Raw genomic sequence first — 26,239 nt, forward strand, 5'->3', positions numbered from 1 at the left:
TTAAGTACCAGGCTGAGAATGGAGAAAGGGAGGGGTGAGGAAAGGAAAGTAAAAACTAATGGGAGAGGAAAACAAGCTGGTTAATAGTTCACAAATACTACCACATACAACTATGAGTATTTCATGTGTAATGCTAGCTATTACTACTATTAGATTTACTGATGAGTTTGTCCAAGCAACTACCCACACAGGGGTGACCTAATGAGTAGAACTTAGAGCCTGACAGTTTTCCTAATGAGTAGAATTCAGTGGTGCCAGTGACAATCCAAGCATCCTGCACATCTGAACCTATCATGGCAGCATGAAAGTGCACGACATTGTAAAGTTCAAGGGATTTGTCAAGCTAAAACCAACAATTTACACATTTCTGTTCCTCCTAGGGCTGAGGACCATATAAAAATTAAAATACACTATGGGTGTCTTATTGAGTTACAGAGTCAAAATCAAGGGAACAGAAAATCAAAATTTGAGGAATAATAGAGCCCTTGCCCTCGGGGCCCTCCAGGTCTACTGGGATAGAACATAAATGGATAAATGGAAATAATCGGAGTTTGCAAGTCTAGGGTACTGTGGGAACACTTAGCTGAGACAACTACCTTGGACCTGGGTGAGAAGTGTGTAGAAAGGGGTCAGAAAATATTTCCTGGAGGAAATGATACCAAGAACAGCAAGTGGAGCCTCAAACATTCACCTGGGCAACATACAGGTTGGAAGGAATGCAAGGGTCATGAGCTGACCAAGGGACTCTACTGTGTACGGAGGAGATGGCCCATCTCATCACACCACAACTCATTTTACAGCAGGGCTTCCCATGGCTCTATTCTTAAAATGCTTCTATGACAACATGGGGAATTGTTTTCTCTAGACAAACCCTTTCCATGAAGAGTATCTGCAACTCAACTTTCATCAAGCTTACTTTCACAAGAACAGAGCCATGATTTAGCCTCTGGCTGGGGAAAAATATTAAACATTGGACGCACTGTTTTTGTCACCATAGGTATTTATTGTCTTGAGGTATGCCAAAGACAGAAGAGGATATGACAGGAGTATAGCAATCCCAAATTTCAAAAAGCCATTATTAAGAAGAGCAAATCTAAGTTTTTAAACCAAAACAATAATTGGTGACAAATTCAAAAGTAGGGCTAAAGCAGTGGGAAGATCTAAAAACAATCTTTTGTTCCTGGTGCTTTTTGTTCAAGAAACTTAACCAGAGAAAGAAGTTTAGGGTTTTGATAAAGGAAACCCAAACCATCTGAAGACATAAGGGCAAGCCCAAGGAGGAGTGAATGGGCACTGATCCTATAGGAATCTCTCTCATTTTCCTTTTCTCACTTCCCTTTTATTTTCCACGGTCAACTTAGTGGTGACAGTTTGAAATATATAAATCTTGGCTCTTAACTTTACAGGGAAAGCTAATAAATAAGAGTTAATACATCCCAGCATTGCAGGAAACCCTCATCAGAATGAAAAGAAAAAAGCTATGTCAAAGCAGTTAAAGTAGGAAATAAGACCAGTTAATCAACTGGTTTAACTGATATTTAAATATCAGTGCAGAGTGCTGAAAAACTTTTTATGCATATATGCCCACAATCATTTTAAAAACTACTATTGTAAAAGTACAGCAGGAGCTTAAGCAAAGATTGATGCTTATCTAGTTTCAATTATCATATATTTGTGATGTCCAAATAACTGTACAATCTTATTTCTATAAGCAACCTCAAACTCCTGGGGAGAATTACATGTCTACCACAAGTCTTAAATGGCTATTCATATTACACAAAAAGAAGGGCTTTTGCTTCAGTGATTTAAAAGCTAATAATGATCAAACTCCAAAACATGCCAATGAGACTGTGATTCAAAACAAGGTACTGTGCAAATTTATTGACTTCAATCATTCTTAGTCAAGATTTAAGCAAAGTAAACAGACAATAGAACTGTGATACAAATAAGCAATGGATTAACAATAGATAGCAACCCTATTTTACTATGAATTTTCAGTCCAAAAATTTTATTCCCAAATAAAATTGAACAATGATTCTCTACTGAGACATGTGACTACAAAATATACACAAAAATTATAAAACTACTCTTTTAACAATAAACATTCATTCAATGAAAAGTTTTGAAATTTTTTATTAATGTCAATAAGAAACCATACCTTTTGAAAATTAGTATTAATCAAGTGTAACTTTGTGAAAATCTGGACAACACTTATAAATGACTAAAGAGCACTGAATTCAATTTTTAAAGACTTACAGTAAAATACTTTGGTTCCCAAAAGGCGCTCTAAAAGGAATTTTTTTTTCAAACGCCTGACATTAATTCATTCTTTTTCCTCCAAAATCCAAGTATGGATTGTTTAGTTTTCTCCCTAGTCATGTGGCATACCAAAAGCTAGAAACACACTTGAAAATACTAAATGAGCATATTAAAAATTATGCAAGCAATAAATTTCTTAAAGTGCTAAAGCCACAACAGAGAAAAACCTATTTTCAAAACTTAAAGTTTAGTAGCTTGTATTAAAAGAACACTCAGTAAAGAATATAACCAGTAATGCTTTTCACAATTATTGCAAAAAAAAGTCAATGAGATACCAAAAATTGACAAACTGATTTGTAAATATTTCAACACTGGTTAAGTAGATGCAAATATATAATGAAACCTGTTATGGATGGCATCTGATTATTTTTTGTAGCAATAAAATTCAAATAATTTTACCTCTTAAAGTCCCAGATTATGATTGTATATACACAAACCCAAAATTCAATTTGAGAGAAATCAGAGGCCAACTTGGGATCTGTTTATTCTTACAACGGTGCCTGAGTGCCTTTCACCCTGACCCCGACTGATTACTGGTCTGTATAACGTAACCACCTCATGTCCAGGAGAGCATTTTATTCTTTCCCATACCCTCTGCTCTCATTAGCACCAATGGCGCGGCATTTGGATTCAGTGATTACAAATTAAGTGCTAGGGCATATTTTTAAAAAGAGAAGGCTTGTAACAATCTATTCCAAAACAGAAAACCAGGAACCGCATGTGTCCCCACAAAATAACATCACTGTTGAATTGTTAGCTGTACATATTGATAAGGTTATAAATGCATAATAATTCTAACTAGTTTTAAAGATGAATATTTTATTAATCTTGAAATATTTTTACTATAAAAAATGCATGGTATTTGTTATCTCCATTGCTTACTTCGAGCCACTGATAAGTACATGTTTACATTGTTAGTCCCTTCACCCCATGTCAAGGAAGTGATTCAGTACAAGTTTCCAATTAACAAAGAATATATTAAAAAAATTTACATTCTTTCCACAACTGTTTTAAAAAAAAAAAGCAGGCGTCCCGAAAACTGGAATACTTCCAAGCAACAGTGCGCTTTCTATATTTTCGAAAATTGATTACAATCAGAAAAGAAGACACAAGAACACATTTACTAGCTAAATAAGGAGGTGCAATAATGAAAGACCAACTTGTGTTACACTACTTCCCTACTGGCTGAGATAAACATTCTTTAAAAAGCTGTTTACTGTACACAGCAATTAACACGTCTTGCATTATTTTACTTCTTAATATTTAAAATGGCTACATGAATGGAAGTTTATTGTCTGACCACCAAAATAAACTCTTTCAGCCTAATGCTCTTAAGGTACGGTGTAAAAAGTAATAGAAAAACCAGAATTGCATTATAAATGTTTTTGGTTTAAAATTTTATTTGCTATCTTATATTCCTTGCCTAGATAAAAATGTGAACTAACAAGACAAAACACTGGTAATTTTTAAAATCTAAAGATACACAGAATCTATATTTAGATGAAAAATATTTTTTGATGATTCACAATATTAAAAAATCTTCAAAAATGTAGCATAAAGGTTCAAGTCCTGGGATACTGGATTTTTCTGCCCAGATACTGCGTACCATGGGCTCATTACACATACCCTGACAGCCATGTATGGGGTGATGCCCAGAGAAACTGTCTTCTTTTGAAATGACAGCTACCAAGGGATTCAGAGTAAGAAATACCACATTATACAGGGAATGAAATGAATTAAGAGTAATCTATCCTGATATTGCATATAAAATCATGTTTTAGTTTTGTCTTTAAAATGCATAGATTTCCTCAAGAAAATATAGAAATGGCAGTAATCAGAACTGCAACTTTTATTCCCCATTCTCTACCCATTTAGGAATAAAATAGGATGTACCCAAATATTTGTGGGGGGTTTGATCATTTTTCAAATGAAAGGCAAAATTTCACATATAATTTCAATAATATAGTCAATTAGCATTCATTAAAATGCTTGTATTGCAATAAAAATTAAGAATATTTCCCCTACTAGTGGTGAGGAGACAAATGGTAACAGACTCCTATTCAGCTAAAACACAAATTTTAAGTGCTCAGTAAATTATTTCTTAGTCACAGGAGTTACTTTTGGTTTGAAAGAATAACTTATAATTAAAAAAAAGTCCTAACTTCAAATTTCAATCCTCATCACTACCTAAAAGGATTTTGTAGTTTTAACAATATTTCTTCTATCTATCTAAGCCACCCCTCTACAAGTGAAATAAAACTGCCTCCCTTTTGCAACACCCCACCAACCTCTGGATAACTCCTACTGAAAGGCTTTTTTGATGACAACTTACCTAAAATAGAAGAAAAGAGGCCTAAACTCCACAGACCAAAATAAGTAGGAAATACTAATTTTGGACCCTTGAATACTTATTTGTGGAATATTAAGTTGTGACTCAAAGCAGCAGAATGGTTTCACTACTGATATTTTACCACCACTAGTATCATGAGGAAAAAACTCCCAACTAAAAAACTGACAAAATCATTCTACAAAGCCAGAGACAGGAAAATCTGTATATTGTATATATTGTTCATGAAAAGCGTGTAGAGACTGCAGCGTGGAGTGTCCTCCTCTGCTCTGAAAGACTCGAGAAGTAAACGGTAACTGAATTCTAAGAGCTGCTGTGCTCAGTATCTACATAAATAAATGTTCCAACCTTACTGGTTCAACTAATAATTGTCAACTTCAAAATTACTGCCATATGTATGTTTTTTTGTCCCAAGAACACTCAGATCTTCAAATCATGACAGCATAAATCAGAGGAAACTCAAACATCCAAGTCTTTCTAATGCTAGTCTGTATTTAGAAGTGTGATGCAGCTAACATTCAACACAGCTCCGCAGTATTTTATCACAATGCCTACGTTAATGAAGTCTTGTAAACCGACTTTAGAAGCTTTCTATAAATCATACTTTCATTTCCCAAGTCTTCCTTAAAGTATGACCTCCATTAATTTTACTGAATGACTGAAAGCAAGTTTTTATTATTTTATAAAAATCTAAGTATTACTATTGCTGATTTAAATTTCTCACAATTTTCATACAAAAAATGTTCTACATGACCACAAAATACCAATTATTTATTTTTATCAAGTGTTAGGATAACTTATCAAAGTTGAGAATTATCATTTTTTATTGCTAAAGTATTCTAAAATCTAAATCAATACTGCAAACTACTTCACTTCTTCCTGATGCATTTTGGACTTAAGACCATGGCTAAGATTTAGCTACCACTTAGGTATCTGATAGAATCAAAGGAAATTTCACTAATTTCAAACTGGTTAAAAAAAAAAATCCAAAACCCTCAATTAAAAGATTATACTGACACCAAGAATGAGGAACCATGCAAATAATCGAGATTAAACAAATGTCAACATTAATGAAATCAAATAATTCTGTTACTATAAGGTCCAGAGCCACAAAATTTTAAGTTTTCGTAAAATTGAGTATGGCCATTACTAATATCAGTTTACCTCAAATTTCAATTCTAGCATAACAATTTCCAACCTTTATTATTCTCTTTTTAAAAAAAATTGTTTCCTATTACACATTTCACAATTTAGGTTGAATTCCAGAAACCATCTCCCATTTCATAATAGGTAAATGTCAGTCTTTTAATTGTGGGTTTGTTCATGACTCCAAAGACTAAACGCAGTCTTAAATGTCCTATGGCAAAGTTTACACATAAACTGTCTTTTAAATGTGATTGCTGAAAGGGGTGGGGCATGATAAAAAAGTGTATCTGATTCTTGGGGTACGAACAATTTCTCCGTGGCCAGAGTGGGATTTTCAGACAAACCAGTGGGACTGTCAGGCTCCAAGGGCTGGATTTTGGGCAGGGGAGGCGGTGGTGGTAGGGGTGGCGGTGAGGGAGAGTTTGTTGGTACAGGGCACACTTCAGATTCCTTATGCCCTGACTCCTCTGAGGTTTGAGACATATGGGACTGGAAGTGACTCCAGAGCCGAAAGTTTGTGCGAAAAGCCTTGTTGCAAACATGACAGATGAACGGTTTCACGGAACACAAGAGCTCCTGGTGGCGCTCCAGCTGCTTGTGCACTGTGAACATCTTCCCGCACTTCTCGCAGGGCCACAGGCCGGTGTCTTTACTGGCACTGGCTTCCTTGGGGACTACGCTGGTCTCGGGTACCTCTTCCTCAGCCTCTTCCACAGGCTCTTCTTTGACTTGGATTTTAAGTTGCTTAGAAAGACTAAGGTCTTCAGGGAGGCAAGAGGAATCTTCTGAATCAAAGTTAATTTGTTCTGAAGAATCACTGAATACATTGTCATCTTTCGTTGCCCCAACATGGTTTACTTTATTAGGCTCAGACTGAGGCTGGGGTCTTAAAGAACTTGTCACTTCACCATTGTGGTCTAGAATAGGTAAGGAAAAGTTTTCAGCCGGTGCCATGGTGTTCTGATTATGAACTTCAACTTGGTGCCGCCAGATGCTAAAAGAGGACTTGAAGGTGCGCATACACTCGAGACACGTCAGTTTCTTATACTCACATTTGCTCTCATGCTCGTGCTTTAGCTCTGGCGAGAAAAACCTGAGGCTGCAGTAAGGACAGACGGTTGCATTTCTGCATAATCTCTCGTGGTTTCCTTGTTCTAGAAGAGAAGAGAGCTTAGCATTACAGAGACGGCACTGGTAAACCTCCTTGTTTTCTACTGGGCTTTCCAGAGGAACGTGCTCTTTTGGCTTAGGAACTTTATTTACTACAAGAGGCTTTTCTCCTGGGTGCATTTTTATGTGCTGTTTAAACTGGGAGAGAAAACGATAAGCTTTTCCACAGTAAGTGCAAATGTAGGCTCCTTTGACTCTTGATCGTAAATTCCTCTTGATGACTTGCTGTGCTTGGGTACTAGTCTGTCCCTGAAAACCCGGCTTGCCACGCCTTAACTTGATGATCAGAGCCTTTTTAATTTCTCGCTCTCTCACTATGTCAATCAGTTTTCTTTGGAACTTTTCATCCAGAACAGCATGGGACCCAGAGGCTGGCGATGGGTTCTTCACTACACCATGCTGGGTCTGACAGTGTGTCCACACTTTGAAGTTGGTGTGGAATCTCTTGTGGCAGATGTCACAGGCATAGGGCTTCTCTGGGTTATGGTACATGTTAACATGACGGTGAAGACCTGCAGTTGATCGGAAGATCTTAAGGCAATGTTTGCATTTAAATTTTTTGTTTGGTCTCGTTCCCTCCAACTCACCAAATTCATCTTTGTTCAAATCAGAATCTAGACAATTTCCATCGAGGACAGTTGGGCTTGAGCCATCCTCAAAATTATTTTCTGATACAGGAGATCTGTGCTCGTTTACCTTTAACTTCTTAAATGGCAATCTTCGGTCTGCCTGAAACCTCCGTTTTGCAGGGAGCCTGCTCATATCCTTTTGGTCTTCCTCTCTTTTCAGAGAAAAGTCCTTCGTGGCTGACAAGGATGCCGCTGCTGTGGCAGCTGCTGCGTCGCCCACAGTGACCCTGATGATGTCAGAAGGGTCTGAAAGTGGGCTGCTGGGCTCTGTTTTTATCCGCACCTCTGTGAGGGGTGAGGGACCCTCCCTGTCTGTTGACTGAGAAGCACTAAAGGACCTAAGGCGATGAGGCTGTACAACCTGAGTCCTGGTCTCCAGCGCAGGATTTTCACTACAATGTTTTAAAGATGACTTTTGAGATAAAGCGCAGAATGCATTCCCCGGGGCATCACTCAATACTGAAGACGATCCCTGTGAAGATTTCAAATCCAGGGAGGGTGAATATATTGGAACCTGGCTATCCATTGACAATGACCGTCTGAGAAGACTCTTCACAAGTGGGCCACTTTTGTCAACGGTTTGGTTTCCAGACCCAGGTCCACTGGAGGGGATCACCAAGCCTAACTTTGAATAATACAGTAAGTTCCTATCTTCACCTGGACCACTTCCTTTGTTAGTCTCTTTTAATAGATAGGGAGCCTCCGATGAGCTACGGAGTGACAAAACAGGTGGCCGTGGTTTCTTCAAAGCCAGCTCTATAGCTTTTCCTTTTGGAAGCTGGCCACTTACACCTGGCTTATTCTCCACAGCTTCTTCTCGGCCTTGTAGAGGCTTTGATGGCAATACTGCATTTGTTTTCACCAAATCACTTCCATTAGGATTATCCAAAGATCCAGGAGGCTCAAGAGACTTTGTATATCCCACAGTAGTGTCTTGTGACCAACTCTTTTCACTTAATGACAAATTGTGAAGTGGTTCAATTGGTTTTGGAACATGGGGTCTACTGGTACTGGTCCTGACTGCTATGCCAGGTGAGGACCTGAGAGTATGGCTTAGATCAAGTTGATTCTGACTCACAGTTTTTCCTTGTGCTTCATTTCTACTTTGACAAACAATGACACTTCTCTTTTGAGAACTGTTTTCATCATCTTCTACGAAAAATTTTTTTCTATTGGGACATGTGGGAAAGGGGGCTTGAGGTGTTTTAGAAACAATGTTAGTCAAAAAGGAAATTCCTAGACTATACCCAAGTTCTTGCACAGCAGCAAGGCTGCCTTTCTCCACAAATAAAGATGAAGAATAGATGTAGTTTAAAACATTATCAAAAGCATCTGGTTCACAAAAGTCAAGCTGAAATACAGTTTGTGACTCATTCTCCTTATTTGTGAATAAACTCTGAAAATATTCACTACTGGCAGCCAAGACATTTTTATGAGCTCGAAATTTTTGGTCTCCAACAATGAGAAGCACATCACACAGTTGTCCTTTGAGGCGTTCTTCATTTAGAGCACTTAGGAGAGAAATGGCATGCGCTGGATTTATGTAATGCAGTAATCCCTCCATTGTATGGGTTTACCTGAAAGACAAAATGTAAAATTATTCTGAATAATGCCTGGAAAGTTCTTCCTGCAAAACCAAGAGCTCCTCGAGGGCAGGTAACATAGCCTTTCATAGGTGCCAAAATCTAGCAAAGAGTAAGGAGACAAAAAGTTTTTTGGATGAACAATCTTATTTAACTAATAATGAAAACAAAGTAATAAGTCTCATGGTGTAAATAGGTCATCAATCATTATAGGAAGAATTTTAGAAAGCAAAGACTGTAATACAGGCATTTTCATTGCAACAAAAAGGCTACTAGAATTTGGTAGGTGTGCAGGGAAGCAATACTTGAAAATAAAAGGTTTTATTATTTATGGTCTCTATTCACTTGATGCTTGGTTCTGTTTTTTAATTCAGGGTAAAAATTTAAAGAACAACTGAATTATCAAAATCCCTGAAAACGTCTTATTAATTCTGAAGAATATCATGTTTTCTACCATATATGTTTAAAAGTAATATGAATTTGTTAACATTGAGTTACAGAGCAGAGGTTTTGCAACATCTTTAAAAATACAAGGGAAGAATTTGGAAAGAAAAATCATTTGCTAATTACCACTGAATCAAAGGGTTTAACAAGGTGAAAGATGAATAAAAAAGCTTGCTTGCTTCCTTAAAAGCTAATACATCTCTGCCATCTCTGGAACCCTCTTTTCCTACCAAATCACATTTTCAACAATAGCACAAAAGCAACATTAGCCTGGATTTAAATTCAATTATTACTAATTCTAAATTAAGGGGTATGAATTGAGATTTCCCAGAAATTCTCTTCCAATCTAAGAGTGAGTCAAGGTGGTCTTACGGCTAAAAGAGCAGGCTCTGGCACCAGTCACGTGGGTTAAATAGTGGTTCCACCCTGGTGAGCTGACCGTCCTGAGGCATGCCTGTAGGCCTCTCTCCATGCCAGGACCCTCATGGAAAATCTGCCCCACTGTAGGGTTGTCATGAAGATTTGATATGCTAACATCAGATACATAAACAGCATACAATAAATGTTGTGCTATCAATTATTAGCAACTACGGTTTTAATTGCTATTTAATTCATCATAAGAAAAAGGATCCAGATTAACTCTGCCAGGCTCTTGAGGAAGACAAAGTCACTCCATACAGAGACAATGCCTGACTTTCCCTATCTGACCTTCACTTAAAACCTTCCAAACTTCTATAACTACATCTCATCTCTTTGGCTGGATTTAATAATGCCAACCTTTCTTTAAAATAGCATTATGATTTATTTTTAATATTGAAATGGATTCAGAGTATCTAAGAATATCTGTAATGGGTTTCCCATTCTCTGGAGGGTAAAGTCTAGATGTCCTGATCTGGGTGTCCAGCACTTTTGTTGGTTCTCTTCTGGTTTCAGAGGATCTGTTCTGCTGGCCCAGAATCCAGGCTCTTCAGAACCCATCATGTAGAGCGCACTAGGCCATCAACCTGGGGGTCACCCAAATGCTATATAGCTCCTTTAATATATTCTTTAATATTATTTTCACTCACTGTTAATATTATTCTGAGTGCCTTAGTCAGACTGCACCAAGTTTTTTTTCCGGCCTGCCATTTCATACCAAATGCTAAATTTTAATTCTTCTACTTGTGATTTTAATATTTTTTCCTTCCTTTTCTGCCTGTGTTAGCCATCCTAATTTCTCTTTTAATCCTATTTTTCTTTCAATAAGCTCATACAACCACTTACATGTGAACAAATATTCACTGCCATTTACAGAGGACAGTAGAAAAACAAGCTTATAATGCCACATGTATTGACTCAGCCATGCACTGAGAACTTAAGCTTGGAGAACTGTTTTTCAAAAGAAGTTCTTAAAGTCAGTTTAGTGGTTGGAAACTAGCAACTACACACAAAAAAAGGACTAGAATAGAGCAGAAATGACAGGATGTGCCAAATGTAGTAAGGCTAACTAACTAAGGCACAGTGAAACTTTGTTTTCCATTATGCACATACATAGCCACACATGCAAGGAAGTACTGGGTTAGGGTGTGAAATATATTCCTTCCTGAGGGTCAGAGTCCAAGAGTTTGAAAGCCAGTGCTCTAGCCTAACCAACCTCTCTGAGCCTCAGTTTTCCCCAGTGTAAAACAGCAATGGCAGCAGCTCTCATGCTGTGGGACAATGAATCATGTTCCCCAACAAAAGCCATGCTCTTTAATCTTAAAGTGTGGCCTTGCAGGTGAGAACCCATATTTTAGACTGCTAATGCTGCCAGAATGCAATACACCAGAAATGGACTGGCTTTTATAAAGGCAATTTATTGAGTTACAAATTTACAGTTCCTCAGGAGAAAGGCAACTGGCTGTCCTCTGGCTTTCTTTGTCACATGGGAAGGCACAAGGTGACATCTCCTGGCCTTCCCTCCTGGCTTCTGGGTTCAAACGGCTTTCCCCTGGGAGGTTCCCTTCTGCATCTCCAAACACCTGGGTCTGAGCTTCTGCACTCTCTTCTGACCTCTCTCTTTTAAGCCTCACTCACTCAGGAAGGCATGCCCCTGTGATCAACCATGGATGAATTTCACATGCTGATGATTTAAGTCCACAGCAACAGAACAACAGGATGCCATCACCTGGTAAAATTGACACCTGAATCTAACTACAGCCCATTTGTAAACAGGGCTTTGTGGAAAGATGGATTATCTGTGAAGGTGTGGCCTCATTTGTGAAGCTCTATATAGGAAAGCCAGCTGAATCATGGTGGGCCTTCATCTGTATTCCTGGAGGCCATACAGGAAGCCAGAAGCCAGAGAAAAACCCAGAAGGAGACCCAGGACATTACCATGTGACAGAGGACTGCCATCACCAGAACATTACTGACTGCAGGGAGAAAGTAAACCTTGCTGATACCTTGATATTGGACTTCTAGCCCCCCAGAACTGTGCAATGATAAATTCATGGACTTTAAGTCAGATGAATCTGTGGTAAAATAAGACAGTTTCTAAAGTAAAGTAAAGTTTTCAATGCAATCATGAGAATCCAATGAGATGATAATAACAGTTATCATTTATTGAGTGCCTACAATATATTACAAACTGCATTAGGCTCTTTACGTGTCATCCATTCATTTATTCAACAAAATAGCATCTGAGAAGATGTGAAGGAGGTGAGGGAAAACATCCCAAGCAGAGGGAAGAGCAAGGTAGCAGTCAGACTGGAACAGAAAGTGCTGGGAGAGACTCACAGAAAATGCCATCAGAAAAAGCAATGAGGAGACAGACTGTGTAGGGCCTTTACTTTTTACACCTAGTGAAGTTGCCAACCATTGGAAGATTTTGAGAAGAGGAATGACAGTGACCTGAATTATGTTTTATGAAGACCACCCTGGCTATGCTTTAGAGGATGGACCATAGAAGGCAGTGCAAGAGTGGAGTCTGGGAGACCAGTGAGCAGTCTACTGCAGTAATCCAGGTAAGAGATGATGGCGGCTTGGATGAATTTGGCAGCAGTGAAGGGTAAGGCAGAGTCATCAGAATTTGGCAGGCTGACTGTCGGAAATAACAGCCTTGAGGAGTTAAGGATACCTCCAAAAATCCTGCAGGAATAAGTGGAAGAATGGAATTATCCTTAGTTGAGATGGAGTTTAAGAGAACGATCAAGAGTTCAGATTTTTTGGTAGAATTAGTTTTGATATTGTACTGACCAGCAACCTGTTCATTAATGTACCCTTTGTGGGTATCCCTTCCTGCCTCATTTTCCCTATTTCCATTTTGTGCCTCCTGAGATCACTTCCCAAATAAATGGTCTGCATTTGAAGCCTTGTTGCACGGTCTGCTTTTGGGGAAGCCAAACTAAGACAGCAAAGGAATGTGAAACCACAAGGTAAAGGCTAAGGAACAGTATGAGGACTAAATAAGTTAAGATTTCCTACATCCCTGGATAAGAAGCAAATGTTATGTCATCTACCATCTGTACCCTATCACAGAAAGGAATATTTTCTCATTTTTTTTATCAGAAAGGTTTCCTTTTTTAATGCCTTCATCATATATCACAATGCCTGCTTCTGCTCTTTAATCCTTGACCATACAGCCTCTAGTTTGTTCTTTTAATTCTCACTCAATCTCCTGAGCTAGATATTGTTACCATATCCCTTTTACAAATCAGGAAACCGAAGTATTGAGAGGTTAAGTAATTAACCAGCCAGTTAGTAGCAGAGATGGGAGTCTGCCCTGTTTCTACTCTAGAACTCTGCTACACACAGAAGATTTCAATTTAACAAGCTGGGTCCTGTCTCAAGGGGTTTAAAGTCTTGCGTAGGAACAGGACATATCCATCAGTCACCACAGCACACTATGCAAAGTACCAGCTGGGATGTATGCAGAGGTCTCTGGAGTACAGATAATGGGCATCAAACCCAGATGAGAGGGAGGTGAGAAAAGGCATTTTACAAGGGATCAGACAACATGTGAAAGAGTCAGCAAGGGTGAAGGGAATTTCAAGGGACAGGAACAGCATGTCCTATATGACAGAGATGAGATAAAGCCTGACGTACCCAAGTGAAATGCAGGCGGCTTCCTCTGGCTGGAGCAAAGGATGTTGAGGGGAAGGCAGGCAATGATGAGGAGAGGAGGCAGAGGGCTTTGGGGGCTCAAAAAAGGCACTCAAGGATTAGAAGCAGGAGAATAACATCTTCCATTCTCTCCAATACCCCCAGGATAAGGACATTAGAGACCCTTGACGTCTAAAGAGATGAAGGTAAAAGTAGCAGCAGTAGCAGCAGCAGAGACAGGGAGAACACTGGCTCCTCACCTGCAGGCCCTTGCTTCTCCCCTAGAATTCAGTCACTAAAATCTGAAAACAATGTCCCCTTTCCTGGTCTGGCTACGAACAGGCAATTCGCATTTTGGAATTTTGTGAGAAGATATATTTATTGAATTTAACAACTTTAACTTGACTAAAAATATGAAATGCATTCTTAGCAGGCAAAAAAAGGCAACATCACAATTGCTGAATGTTATGAGATAATCCAGCAAAATTCTTTGCGACTGGTGTGGTGTAGACTGGATTTTCAAAACCTTTTAATTTTTCTGCTATTCAGCCCTCAGATAAGGCCAGCTTTGTTGCTAGAGTCACTGTTTCCTCAATGCATTTTTCTGATCCAGATACAACAAATTTGCTGGCACAAATAACTTCACTTTTTCACACGTTTTAATTATGAATAATCAGGATTTCTGACTTACAGAAAAGACAGTGCATCATAACTTTAAAAGCTCTTAAGTATGAATACATATTGCCACTGCTCTTTGTCTTTGTCCTTTTCCATTGCTCATCTCTACCTGACTCATCAATGCAGGAGTTCCTGCTGCCACTTCAGTTACTGTGACAAGACCTTGGAGCTTAAAAAAAAAGAAGGTAAAATATGGAAAGGGATCATATACAAGCAGCAGAAAGAGCTCAGAGGAAATCTCCCAAGAAACCCAGATTCTGCAACAGGGCTGGCCTGCTTACCACTTGGATTCTTGCACACCAAGGTCTTCCCAAACTCTGCCTGAGTTGTTTCTATTTCATGCTGTTTCCTGAAATTTCAAAATGAGAAATCTTTATAATTAACAACTCATGGAGGACAGCACAGCTCCATAGAAAAGTCTACAAAATCAGTCTACTCATCTCAAATCCTAGCTTTGTCACCTATCGGATATTAACATGGTAAAGGTCACTCTCCCTTTCAGAAAACTAGGTTCCCTTACCCGGTAAATGGGGCTAACATTCCCTACCACATGGGACTTCTGTGAAAGGCTAAAGATACAATATGCTTACAAGCTTCTGATAAATCCACCACTTTCCATATGGAAAGTACACATTTTATTTCCTTCCTCTCTTCCCTTTGTAAATGTTTATGAAGGCCTGCTATATGCCACACATCACAACAGGTGCTGGTGATATGCAGATGAGTGGGCTACGATCAGTGTCTCTTCCTCCAGGAGAAGACATTTCAGTGGAGAGAAAGCATGTAAAAATAGAATAATGTGATAAAGTATACAAAAAGTTCTATGAGAATACTGATTTCAGGAAGCAATTTATTTGCTCACAGGACACTGTGGAATGTTGGGGATTGCTCATATAGTACTAATCATGATACTGGTAAAAAGGGGGAATACGCCAATCACAAAGCAAACATTTAGTTAAAAAAAAAAATCCAAAGTTATCTACATTTGACTTTGGAGCGTCAATACCCAAGTGTGTGTGTGCGCACGCACACAAACACACAGAATTCATCCCCTAAGCGTCATTTCTGGATTTAGTCCATTTGGCTCCATTTGATTTTACTATAGATGGTGATGGGAAGCTAGGTCTGAGTTTAGGCCATATCATCATCTCATTAAATAATATCCAGAAATTATTTAACCCTCTTCAGATTTCAAAGCTGGAATAGCTTATCCATCTCACCACATTTTCAGTCTCTTGAGGGTCGGTTGAGTTTGCTTTAAGGATGTATGTGTTCTCTGCCATATCCAGCCAAATCCCTCTACTATAACATAGATCAGGCTCTCAATCTTCTCTTGAGTTTGCTGCCCTGCCTCTGGCAAAGACCTTTGTTAGTTTATTCTGGCATCCAGCAGCCGTTCCTCTTCTTCTTGGTAACAACTCAAGTCTGATGCACTGCTCTTCCCTAGCTCATGGGGAGGCACACAACCACAGTCAAGTCAATTGGACACCTTCTCCCTGGAGTAAGGGTTCTCATAAGAATGAAGACAGTGAGTCTGAGCTGATTTATCTCAGTGGTGGCCTGAAAATGCAGTCTGCTAGTGCCTGTTACATAGATTCCTGGAGTTATTTTGGCTTTTGCCCTTTCCAGCTCAATTTTTTTTTGCTTTTCCTTTAATCCTAAGAATAACACTATAGCTTTAACATAATTTCCCCCCATTCCAGCTAGTCAGTTTCTGTACCATGCTAATAAAAAGACCCTAATAAATATCCATGTGGTATTTCTTCCTAACATGCCTTCCAAATCCATCCTATATACTACTGCTCTATGAGAATACTTCCTAAAACACAGCTTTTTTCGTTCATATAACATTAATAATTACTATTAATAATATTACTATTATTAATTTAACTAATTTATTGAGCACTTTTGATGTGCCAGCTATGGTTAAATGTATCTGAATACAGAGGTGCACAAAACAGATAAGGCCCCCACTTTCTACTGAGGCAAATCAGATGATAAACAAGGAAACAACTACATAAAAAAAATAAACTCAAAAAGGAAACAAAACAGGGTGCTTTGGCTGTAGTGGAGCAACAAGGGGTTTGGAGAAGGTCAGGAAATGTGCTGATGTGACATTAGCTGAGATCTAAGACCTGAATGAAAACAGCCAGTTCTAACCCCCATTTAAAATCAAAACCAAAATAAAACCAGTGGTTCTCCATTAGACTAAAAATGCAAATTTTTAAAAACATGGACTCCAAGGCCCTCTAAAACCTGGTTTCAAACTACTTTTAAAATTTTCTTTCTCTTAGTATACCCCCTTGTGCTTACTTTCTACTCCTATTAACTCGGTCTCTGACACACACATGCACACTTGGTTCTGTTCATTCCACGACCCAATCTGGAATGTCATGGACCTCATCTACCCCCCTCCCCAGCATGCCATGCACTGAACATTAATCATCTTTCAAAACTTAGCTCAAGTTCCAACTCCTCCAGGAAGCCTTCCTTGATTACTTCAGCTTATAATGAACAAACCTCACTTTCAACTCCTAAACTATCTACGGCCTGCACCATTTATGTACTCTTATTCACTGCCTTCTACTGTTAGTCCTTTGTGTCTCTCCAGTGAGACTGTAAGCTCCTTAAGGACTGAGAAGCTATTTAATATCTCTTGGTACTCTTCACAATGCCTCACATGCTATCCTGCACAACAGTACATATCTGTTGACTTTCTGTGCTTTGACACAGGAGCAGAAATCACATCTTTGTATCACTGCCCTGCTTTAGAACACCATACTGACTTTTCTATAGTTTCCCAGATAAAAGCCAAACTCCACGCAATGGGCATACAACTGCCTTCACATGCCAGCCACAACTCATCTTCCCATTCACATGGGACACTCTTTACCTTCTACCCTGCAAATATGGACATTTAATACCTGCCTCATAAAACCTCCTTACTTCTTCACCAACTTCAAGCCAAAGATCCAGTTCAAATGTCACCTTCTTTATAAAGCTTTTGTAATTTGCCTGCAGCAGACAGCTTAGTCATCTAAATGACCTGATACTTAGTCCCTCTGCAATTACAGCACAACCATCTTGATTCACCTGCTTTCACATTCATTTCCTTCAAGAGGCTCCTTGATAGCAGGAAACCTTGCTTTTCTTCATCTATATGTTCCTAATGCTTGGCATAAGGCATGGCAAGCATCTATGGAAGAGATGAATCATCAACTTCAAGGCCCAAGTCCCCGACTTGCTAACCTTCATTTCCTCAGCATCTGCGCTAGGGCCCAGGACATGGCAGTCTTTGCTTTTCTCACAAGATCTTGTGGCATTAATCACGAGTTGGAAGCAACCTCCAAACCTCTATTTCTGCTCAGACTTCTCCTTGGGACTCCAGACTCCCATGTTCCCAGTGAACAGTTCCATCGTGACACATCAGGCATGGTATCCACATCCATTTGCCCTCATATACTCCCAATGTGGCTAGGGGTGCCCAACCACTAAAGTCTCCTAAATCAGAACTCTATTCTTTTTTAATGTCCAATCACCATAACCTGTCAATTCTAGCTCTTAAATCTGTTTTCTCCATCTCCATTGGCTTTGTGGCCAACTAGAATTTCTCCTACAATGATCTCTCTCTTACCCAGAGATTCCCTGAATAACTTCATTTTCTCCTAATATTACCTACCAAATAATGTGTAAGTCGTTGAGAGTAGGGGTTCTATATTTCTCAATTTTTATTTGCACAGAGACACACTATACAACCAATAGTGTTAAAACGGAAGAAAGAATCAGAAAGTCACTTGTAAGTAAACCAATGCCCCAAATTTCTACTTCGTTTTAACATCAGTATTTAATGGTACCTAAATTTAAACTTAACGATTATTGGTCATTAGGGATGGATAAGGGATTTCCTCCTTTAAGCACCAGAAGGGAAACATTTTAACAAATAATTATTAATGAGAATCTTTCTAAAATGGATTAACCCTCTTTCTTGTCTTCTTAAAGGAGGAATGCAGAACATCATGCAAGCTCCTTACTGATGACTCAGAGTCATCATCATGAACAATCACTGGACTATGCTGTAATACACCGATGCTCTGAGGCTAGAGGGGCACAGAGCTGTTAGTTCTTGCACTAAAAGAGCCCAGGGGGTTAGACTGTTTAAGTTCTGACCTCCCCCCACACACCCCCACCTCATTTTCCACTGTCAGGCAATCCTATTGGTGTACCTGCCCTCAAACTACCCGCCTGCAAGTGTGCTGCTTATGTGATATTTCCCGGAACCACGGGCCCTGGTGATTGGGAGCGCATAGCAACCGAGGGCAACGTGCCAGGGCAGGGCTCTCCTACAATGTAAAAGTATGCCCTTTCGCAGATGGCATATTTAACTTGTTCCAGATCAACTAAGTCCAGGGAATAGAAAACCCTTTAAAAGACCACAAGCGACTCCAGTGGAAGTCTTTCAGCGGGCATCTCTAAGACTGAGAGACAGCCACATCTTGAGACCCACTCCTCCTCCGCAACGCCTCTGGACGCTGATTTCAAAATCAAAACTTTCTCCGCGAGGCCGGGGGCTTTCTCGACAGTCGAGGAGAAAAGCATTTGGCCAGCGGAGGGTGCTGTGGCCTGCGGTAAACGGCGGAAACTCAAAGAAACTCGGTCTTCCAGGGGTTCCGCAGGAAATGAATCCGCTTCGCGGTTCAGACGTCCGGCCGGAGGGCCGGGAGGCGAGGCGGCCGGGGGGCGGGGAGCGGGGAGAGCAGAGCTGATTTGGGGCGCTGGCCCGGCATGCATGCGCCAGCCTCGCGCAGCCCGGCCGAGAGATCGAGGCGGGGGCCGGGAATGGAGGCGGCGGCACAGGACGCTGCAGGTGCGGTTCCCGACTGCCGCTTCCGCACAAGCTCACGCGGACCTGGCCCGCACCGGATCTCGGCGACCCTCCCGCCAGCGCAGAACGCGAGCACGCGCCCTTCACTAGACGGCGTTTCTACTGCTCCACGCCAGGAGTGTGCGCCGGACTCGCGCGCGCCGGCCACCCTAAGGGCAATCAGCCCAGGGAGGGCAAGTAAAGCACAGTGAGGGAACAGAGCATGCGCAGTAGCGAGGGCGAGGCCAAGTGCGGGCACGGAGCATGCGCAGCATGAAGGCACAATCGGCTACGTGGGAGCCCAGGGCATGCTCGGTGAGCGCCAAGGCCTGGCGCACGCGCAGAAGCGCTCGGAGCCCGCAACCCGCTGGTGGAGAGAAAAAAGAGGAGAGAAATCACCTCAGAGTTACGTCAGGCAAGGCCGCGTTTTGTGGGGAGGCTGTAGCGTACTAGGGAACCCCGCAGTTCTCCTAGAGCGAGGAGCGTGACAGTTACTCACCGGTCTTCAGCCCCGAGGCAGACGCCGGGCCCCTTTCCGCTCACACTCGGCTCGCGCGCGCCGCAGCCGCCGCTGCCGCTGTGATTCCATCCATCTTGAATTTGACGTCATCCCACACCAGGGATGAGGTCATCGCAGGCAGCGCTCGTCACGTGCGCAGCGCGGTGATTGGTTGCCGGGCGCAGGGGGGCGTGGCCTCGAGGGCGGTGCGCGGCGTCGGGGGTTGACGGGGGGCGGGCCCGGCGAGGAGTCGCGCGTCCCCGAGCTGTCGCCGCTGCCGGCGCCCGCCGGGGCCCTCTCCCACTCGGCCCCCGGGGTGCGCGCGAGCTGGCCTTCCGCCGCGCGGGGAACGGTTTCCCGGGAGGACGGCGAAGGGGCGCGAGCCGCACGCGTGGCCCCGCCGCCGGCAGAAAGCGCGCTCGCTCCCGGGGCCCATCCGCGGGTCTCCCGACGCGGAAGGGGCTGCGTTTCGCGCTGGCTGCGGTCAACTCGGCAAACGTCGCGATCCGCTCACGGGTCTGCCCGGGAGCGGCGGGATCCCCGGCTCTGAGTTTGCGGCCGCGGTGCTCTTTGGCTCTCAGCCTCGTATGTTGGTTCGCGCGTGTGGCGCCGCGGGCGCGGGACCCCGGGCAGGAGGACCCTGAGGTCAGGCGACGCGGGGTGGCACACTCGCCCCGGCCTCCCGGCGGTCGCGCGCCCCCGGGCCCCGGAGCAGGGCGCGCCGCGTCGGGGGCCTGCTGGAGTGCGGCGACCTCGAGGCTCCAGCAAGTTTGGGCTGCGGGGAAAGCACCCAGGATGCGGGGTTTGCCGAGAAACAGTCTGGAGTTTCCCTTTGCTCCCTCCTGAGATGACCTGAGCTCTGAGGATGGCTTGCGAGTGAATCGGAATAAGGTCAGGGCTTCCAGGTTCATCCTGCGCCAACAAATTTGGATGGCTGTTGCTCTTAACTCCACGTTGATATCTACTTGTAATCTATGTTTCCTTAGACAAAAACTTCTTTTTAGTGCTCATTGAATTTATTTATTTATATACTGTCAGTTCTCATTTGTAAACTTGGCTTTGTTGTTTGCCTGTTGCAGCTCCTCCATTCGTTAGAAAACTCACTTCATTTTCCATCGAAACCAGAAAATTAGTGTGATAGGGATGCCAAACTGTAAACACCCACCCTTAAGAGAGGGTAAGCAAATGGAACATCTTAATCCTCCCTAAAGCCTAGAATGATCAGATTGGAAGGGGAAGGAGATTGCCTTCTATAGTGACAAATGTCTGTTTAAATTGGATTTTAAATTTGTACCGATACTTCTCAAATGTATGCGAATTTTCAAATAGAATTCATTTTTGAAAGTTGGATTTATGTACATAAAGCTATGTAAAATAATATACGAAGTTATGTTTGTGGAGGGAATAATGTTACATTGGGTTGGTAAAAATTAAAAACTTGTTCCAGGGTGAGTAGTTCTATTGTCATTTGTTTCAGTTTTGCTGATTGTAAGAGGACTCAATTTTAAGTGTAAAATCTTCCACCTGAAATCTCCCTCTTTAATCTATTTAAATGGTGGTGAAGAAAAAGGTGACTAAGTATGTAAAAGAGGTGGGTAGGCAGCAGTGATTTTAAGGCTTTCAAAGGGCCTTGAGCTTTAGGATCCCTGTGATTGGCTGGATGACCCGCACTGAGGTGGTTACCCAGACCTAGAAGCCAGGTTTTCTTGATCTCAGTTTAGTCATGTATCAAAGCAATACCCTTTACTCATGTGTGCCTTTCTACCTACTGTCCCTGTTTCTTTCACGTGTCCTAAAGAAGAGACACGTTAATGGTTTTCCGTTTAAGTTCTGCCATCAGGGCCCACAGAAACTGACTTAACCGGCCCAGCAGAATCTTGCAGTTGATCTCTCTGATTTAGAACATTCTACCAATTCCCTCATTCGCAGCCACCTGGGCTGGGTCCTCTGCTCCTGCCCATCCTCACTCTTGGGGGTTTCCCTAGGATTCTGACTTGGCTCTCTTGTTACTTTTACCCTGGACTCATCAATTCCTGGGTGGTTAGCTCAGTTGCTTAACCCAGGAACCTAGCTACCATCTTCAGCTCCTCCCTGGTCTGCAGTATTCAGCCCATAACCAAGTCCTGTCCCTACTACCTCCTATATGTTTCCCTGATAATGTCGCTTCCTAATTGCTCTCCCAGCTCTCCCAGGTTTATAAAATCCACCCTCCTGCTAGTGATCCTGGTAAAAAGCAAAATGTATCAAGCCACTCCATTATAAGTTTTCATTGGCCTCTCCATTACTCTCCATTAAGTTCAGGCTCCTTGAGGTATCCTACAAGAGCTGGATGCCCTGACCCACTTCTTTTTTTTTTTTTTTTTAATATTTTTATTAACAATACAGTATACAAATGTGAACATTCTTAACATACGAACATTCCATACTTGGTGTATAATCAATGGCTCACAATGTCATCACGTAGTTGTATATTCATCACCATGATCATTTCTTAGAACCTTTGCATCACTCCAGAAAAAGAAATAAAAGAAGAAAACTCATATATACTATACCCCTTACCCACCTCATTGACCGCTATTATTTCATCTACCCAATGTATTTTAACCTCTGTCCCCTTATTTTTTCTGTACCCTTTACCACTCCTTTTCATTGATCACTAGTATTTCAATCTACTCAATTTATTTTAACATTTGTTCCTCTTATTATTTATTATTTATTTTTAATCCATATTTTTACTCATTTGTCCTGGCCCACTTCTTAACTCCCTTGGCCCTGTTTGAAACTGTTGTGTACCCTAGAAAAGTCATGTTCTTTAATCCTGATTCAGTATTGTTTAGGGTGGGACCTTTTGATTAAGTAGTTTCTATGGAGCTGTCTCCACCCATTCAAAGTGGGTCGCTTAGTGGAGTCCTTTAAGAGGGAACCATTTTGGATAAAACTTAGAGCCGATGCAGAGACCTTAGGGAATGCAGAAAGAAAATGCCCCTGGGGAAACCAGATGTCAAAGGACCAGCAGACGCCAGCCACTCACGTTCCCAGATGATACACTTTCTTGTGTCAAGGTATCTTTATCTGGATGCCTTAGTTTGAACATTTTATAGCCTTAGAACTATAGGCTTGTAACTTAATAAATTTTCCTTATAAAAGCCAACCCATTTCTGGTGTATTGCATTTCTGGCAGCATTAAGCTGAGTAAAACATCCCTCTCCCCCATTACCCCACACAGACCCATGCACCTTCTCTAGATGTCATACTCTGTCTCTGGCCTCTGGGCCCTGGCGTAAGTTGTCCTTTCTGCCTGTGCTATAACCCCACTCCACTGCACCGCACCCCCATTCCCCCACCACCATGCACATATTCTACCTTGATCATTTTATTTTGCTGATCTACACTCATATTGATTCCTTCAGGATGCCTACCCCTCCTCCCCCCTGTTTACCACCTCCCCAGCCTCCTTCTAGGTTTGCTGCTCTGCCTCTATGCTTCATAGTACCTTGTATAAATGATGTTAATTCTACTGGTGAATATGGTATTGCATTTGCCTGCCAGTACCTCTTATCCTCCCCACAGGTTGCTTATTCACTTCCACCTGCCTAATACCCAACACACTGCCTGGCCTATTTAGGAGTGTCACGTTTTTATTGAATATTATGCATACACGGATACACCCCAAATAGGATCTTTAGCTCCATATGAACATAGGTTTATTTATACAATATTCACACCATTTATATAGCCAACTTCCAGTTAGATGGCACCATCTGGATAAGCCACAGCCATGTACTCCACAAGTTCATAGCTGAACTTCCTATCTGCTTTTTATTTTCCCTTAAACCTGTTCTTCCTTCTCTATCCCTGTCCTCCTTGATGAATGGGGCTGCCGTCTGCCCTGTTATCCCAGCCAGAAACTTGGTGGCTTTTTTGTACTCTTTTTCTCTCTCGGTTTCTGCATTCAACTGGTCTTAAAGGCCTAAAATCTGCCTCTTAAATGCCGCTGAGGTCTGTTCTCACCAACCCTTCTTGTGCTGTTGCTGCCCTCTAGCTTCTCTGGCCAATCCTGTAGCCGCCCAACCAGGTTTCTGCTTCAGTTTTGCTTCTTTCTCTTCCCAGTCCATTCTGCCTTTGGTCAAATTTATTTTTCTAAATACAAATCAGATCAAATTGCTCTGCTGCTGAAAACGTTCCCGTGGCTTCCAATGGTCTGTAGCCTCTGTACTGGGCATGACCTACGAAGGAGTGTTGAGGTGTCCTGATCTCTGTCTGTCCCACAGCCTTTGTCCCCACCTTAGCCAGCTCCTCTGGCCGCAGCAGGGACAGGCTCTTTGCACCTCCTGGGATGCTGTTATTGTATTACCATCTGTGTGGTAAATCCAATTTCTCTTTCCAAAGTTGGAGCAAGGCCTCCTTCCCGTTGCACTTCAGTTTTTCTGCTGTGCTTTTAGTAGCCTGAATTACTGGCTGCTCGCAGGCCAGCTTCTCCACTAGTCTGAGGAGCCTGCGTGCTCCTTTGGTGGAGAGACTGTGTCTTTTAACCTATGTATTCTCAGAACTTTGGGCCTGTTGCTAGGACTGTGGCCAGGGCCATCTGCTCCTGAGGGCTAGTGTTTTCCGAAAGAAGTTTTTGTTACAGTGCTTGATATTAGCAAGATCATAATTCAGTTTGTTTACATTTCTTGTACCAAGCACACATTCCACATACAGCCCTTTGATAAGTTTGGGGAGGGAGGTCTCCATGGGTTTAAAACATAAGCTTCTACACAGAAATCTGAAGTTTTAATCAACTATAATTCTCTTAACCATCCTTTTCATTTTAAACATGCCCTTGTGGATGGGGTGGTTGTCCCTTTAAAAAATTAGATTGGGGTAGAAGGAGATACTAATTTTCTATGGCTGCTGTAACAATTTAGCACAAACTTGGTGGCATAAATCATTAAAAATATATTCTCTCATAGTTCTGGTATCTGTGTCCCTAGGCCAAAATCAAGGTTTTGGCAGAGCTATGGTCCCTTTGAAGGCTCAAGGAGAGAGGCTGTTCCTGGCCTTTTCTACCTTCTGATGGTGCTGGCATTCCTTGGCTTGTGGCCTCATGGCTCCAGTCTCTCCCTCCATGTTCACATGGCCTTCTCTTCTGTCTGTCACATCTCCCTCTGCCTTGCTCTTTCATGGACAATGTGTGATGGCATTTAGGGCCCTCCAGGACACTCTTCAGAACACATCTTGAGATCTTTAATTTCATCTGCAGAGGGTCTTTTTCCATATACAGTATTACCACAAATTCTAGGAATTAGATCCTGATCTCTTTGGGGTCTATTAAATCAGCCTGCTCCAGATGAGGACAGTGTTCCTGTATGCAGGTCAGCGATGGAGAAGTTCCTAGAAAAGTACAAGGCTATGGAAAACAGAGGAAGGAAGAAGAATGAAGAGGGGGAAAGAAATGAATAGAAGTGTCGCACGAAGGAGAGAGGGGAGAAAATGGGGAGGTGAGGAAGAGGTGGTGCGCCAGCCTTCTGTTAAGGAGTGCATAACCACCTTTAGGCTCAGAACCAGTGGGACAGGCCACTGTGGCATGGTCGAAGTTGGGTGGAGTCAAGTGTTGACCCCACTGGGCTCTCACAGTTGAGAAGCCTTGTCAGTAAACATAATGAAAGTAAAAAGAGACTAAGCTAAGTCACCTCCCAGACCAAAAGCGTTAGTCTGCTCATGCGCTTACCTTTCTAGGAAGGGCCTCCTCTTTGCACTTCCTCCTGCAGTGCCACCTCCCTGGGCCTTGTTCTCATCATCTTAATGACTATTACACACACCTCTGGGTCCTCCTGTTTAGCAAACAAATGCCACTGTTGGTAATTGCATTGACACCTGCACCCAGGTTTCTAGCAAACCCCTGACCTCATGCAGGATTGGGAGAAGACTTTGTGTGTAGTTGTGACTATTTGATGATAAACTGTATGCACAATAAGAAAATGGGTTTAGGTGGAATTTATGCATTATTCCATAAGCTGCTGTCAGGAAAACTGATGAGGGATACAATTCCATTAAAATCTATACTGTGGATGCCTTTGTAAGGACTCTGCATCCTTGAGGTAGACTGGAGGTCAGGGGAGGGACAGCTGCTGTCTCACAAAGTCTCTGTAAGTCCTCATCTGTGTTCTTACCCACAGAGCCACCCTGCTCTTTAAGAATAATAATTCCCGTTTTACACATAAAAAATGTAAGGCTTATGGAGGCTAGGAAGGGGAAAATTGGGGCTGGGACCAAGTCTGACAACCAAGTCCATGGCCTTTCAAGTAAATCAAGCTGCTCTGAAAGTACTTCAGATGTCCATGGTACCTGGCCAGCCCTTTATGGTATTTGCTTTTCTGAATGATAAGGGATGAATCTAGACCACAGAGCTGTAGTAAGATGATTTGGGAACAGAGAAAGGTGTGTGCAGGTGGGAAGAAGCTGCAAGCAAAGGGATCCATACTCCAAGGCCTACGTTTGATCAGTGAATTAGTTTACAAG

At 42.0% G+C, this 26,239-nt stretch overlaps 1 protein-coding gene across 6 annotated transcripts; it reads right to left on the minus strand.

Annotated features, from left to right (window-relative positions):
- Positions 1-1,854: 1,854 nt before the first annotated feature.
- On the minus strand, positions 1,855-25,482 carry ZBTB21 (zinc finger and BTB domain containing 21). 6 transcript variants are annotated; one of them, XM_077118966.1, is made up of 3 exons: positions 25,449-25,482; positions 14,660-14,727; positions 1,855-9,188 (listed from the first exon to the last, which is right to left on the minus strand). In XM_077118966.1, the coding sequence occupies exon 3, from the start codon at positions 9,173-9,175 to the stop codon at positions 5,972-5,974; it is 3,204 nt and encodes a 1,067-aa protein (XP_076975081.1). In that variant the 5' UTR covers positions 9,176-9,188; positions 14,660-14,727; positions 25,449-25,482; the 3' UTR covers positions 1,855-5,971. The 6 variants fall into 6 exon arrangements, with proteins under 6 accessions (XP_076975081.1, XP_076975079.1, XP_076975080.1 ...); XM_077118964.1 differs by lacking the exon at positions 25,449-25,482 and adding an exon at positions 19,739-19,865; XM_077118965.1 differs by lacking the exon at positions 25,449-25,482 and adding an exon at positions 19,639-19,741.
- Between the last annotated feature and the right edge of the window lie 757 nt (positions 25,483-26,239).

This window comes from Tamandua tetradactyla, chromosome 10 (genome assembly GCF_023851605.1).
Source record: "Tamandua tetradactyla isolate mTamTet1 chromosome 10, mTamTet1.pri, whole genome shotgun sequence".
Classification (NCBI taxonomy): Eukaryota; Metazoa; Chordata; class Mammalia; order Pilosa; family Myrmecophagidae; genus Tamandua; species Tamandua tetradactyla.

Bases quoted from the DNA above. Each gene is read 5' to 3' on its own strand.
- ZBTB21 (XM_077118966.1), bottom strand. From the start codon at position 9,175: ATGGAGGGATTACTGCATTACATAAATCCAGCGCATGCCATTTCTCTC.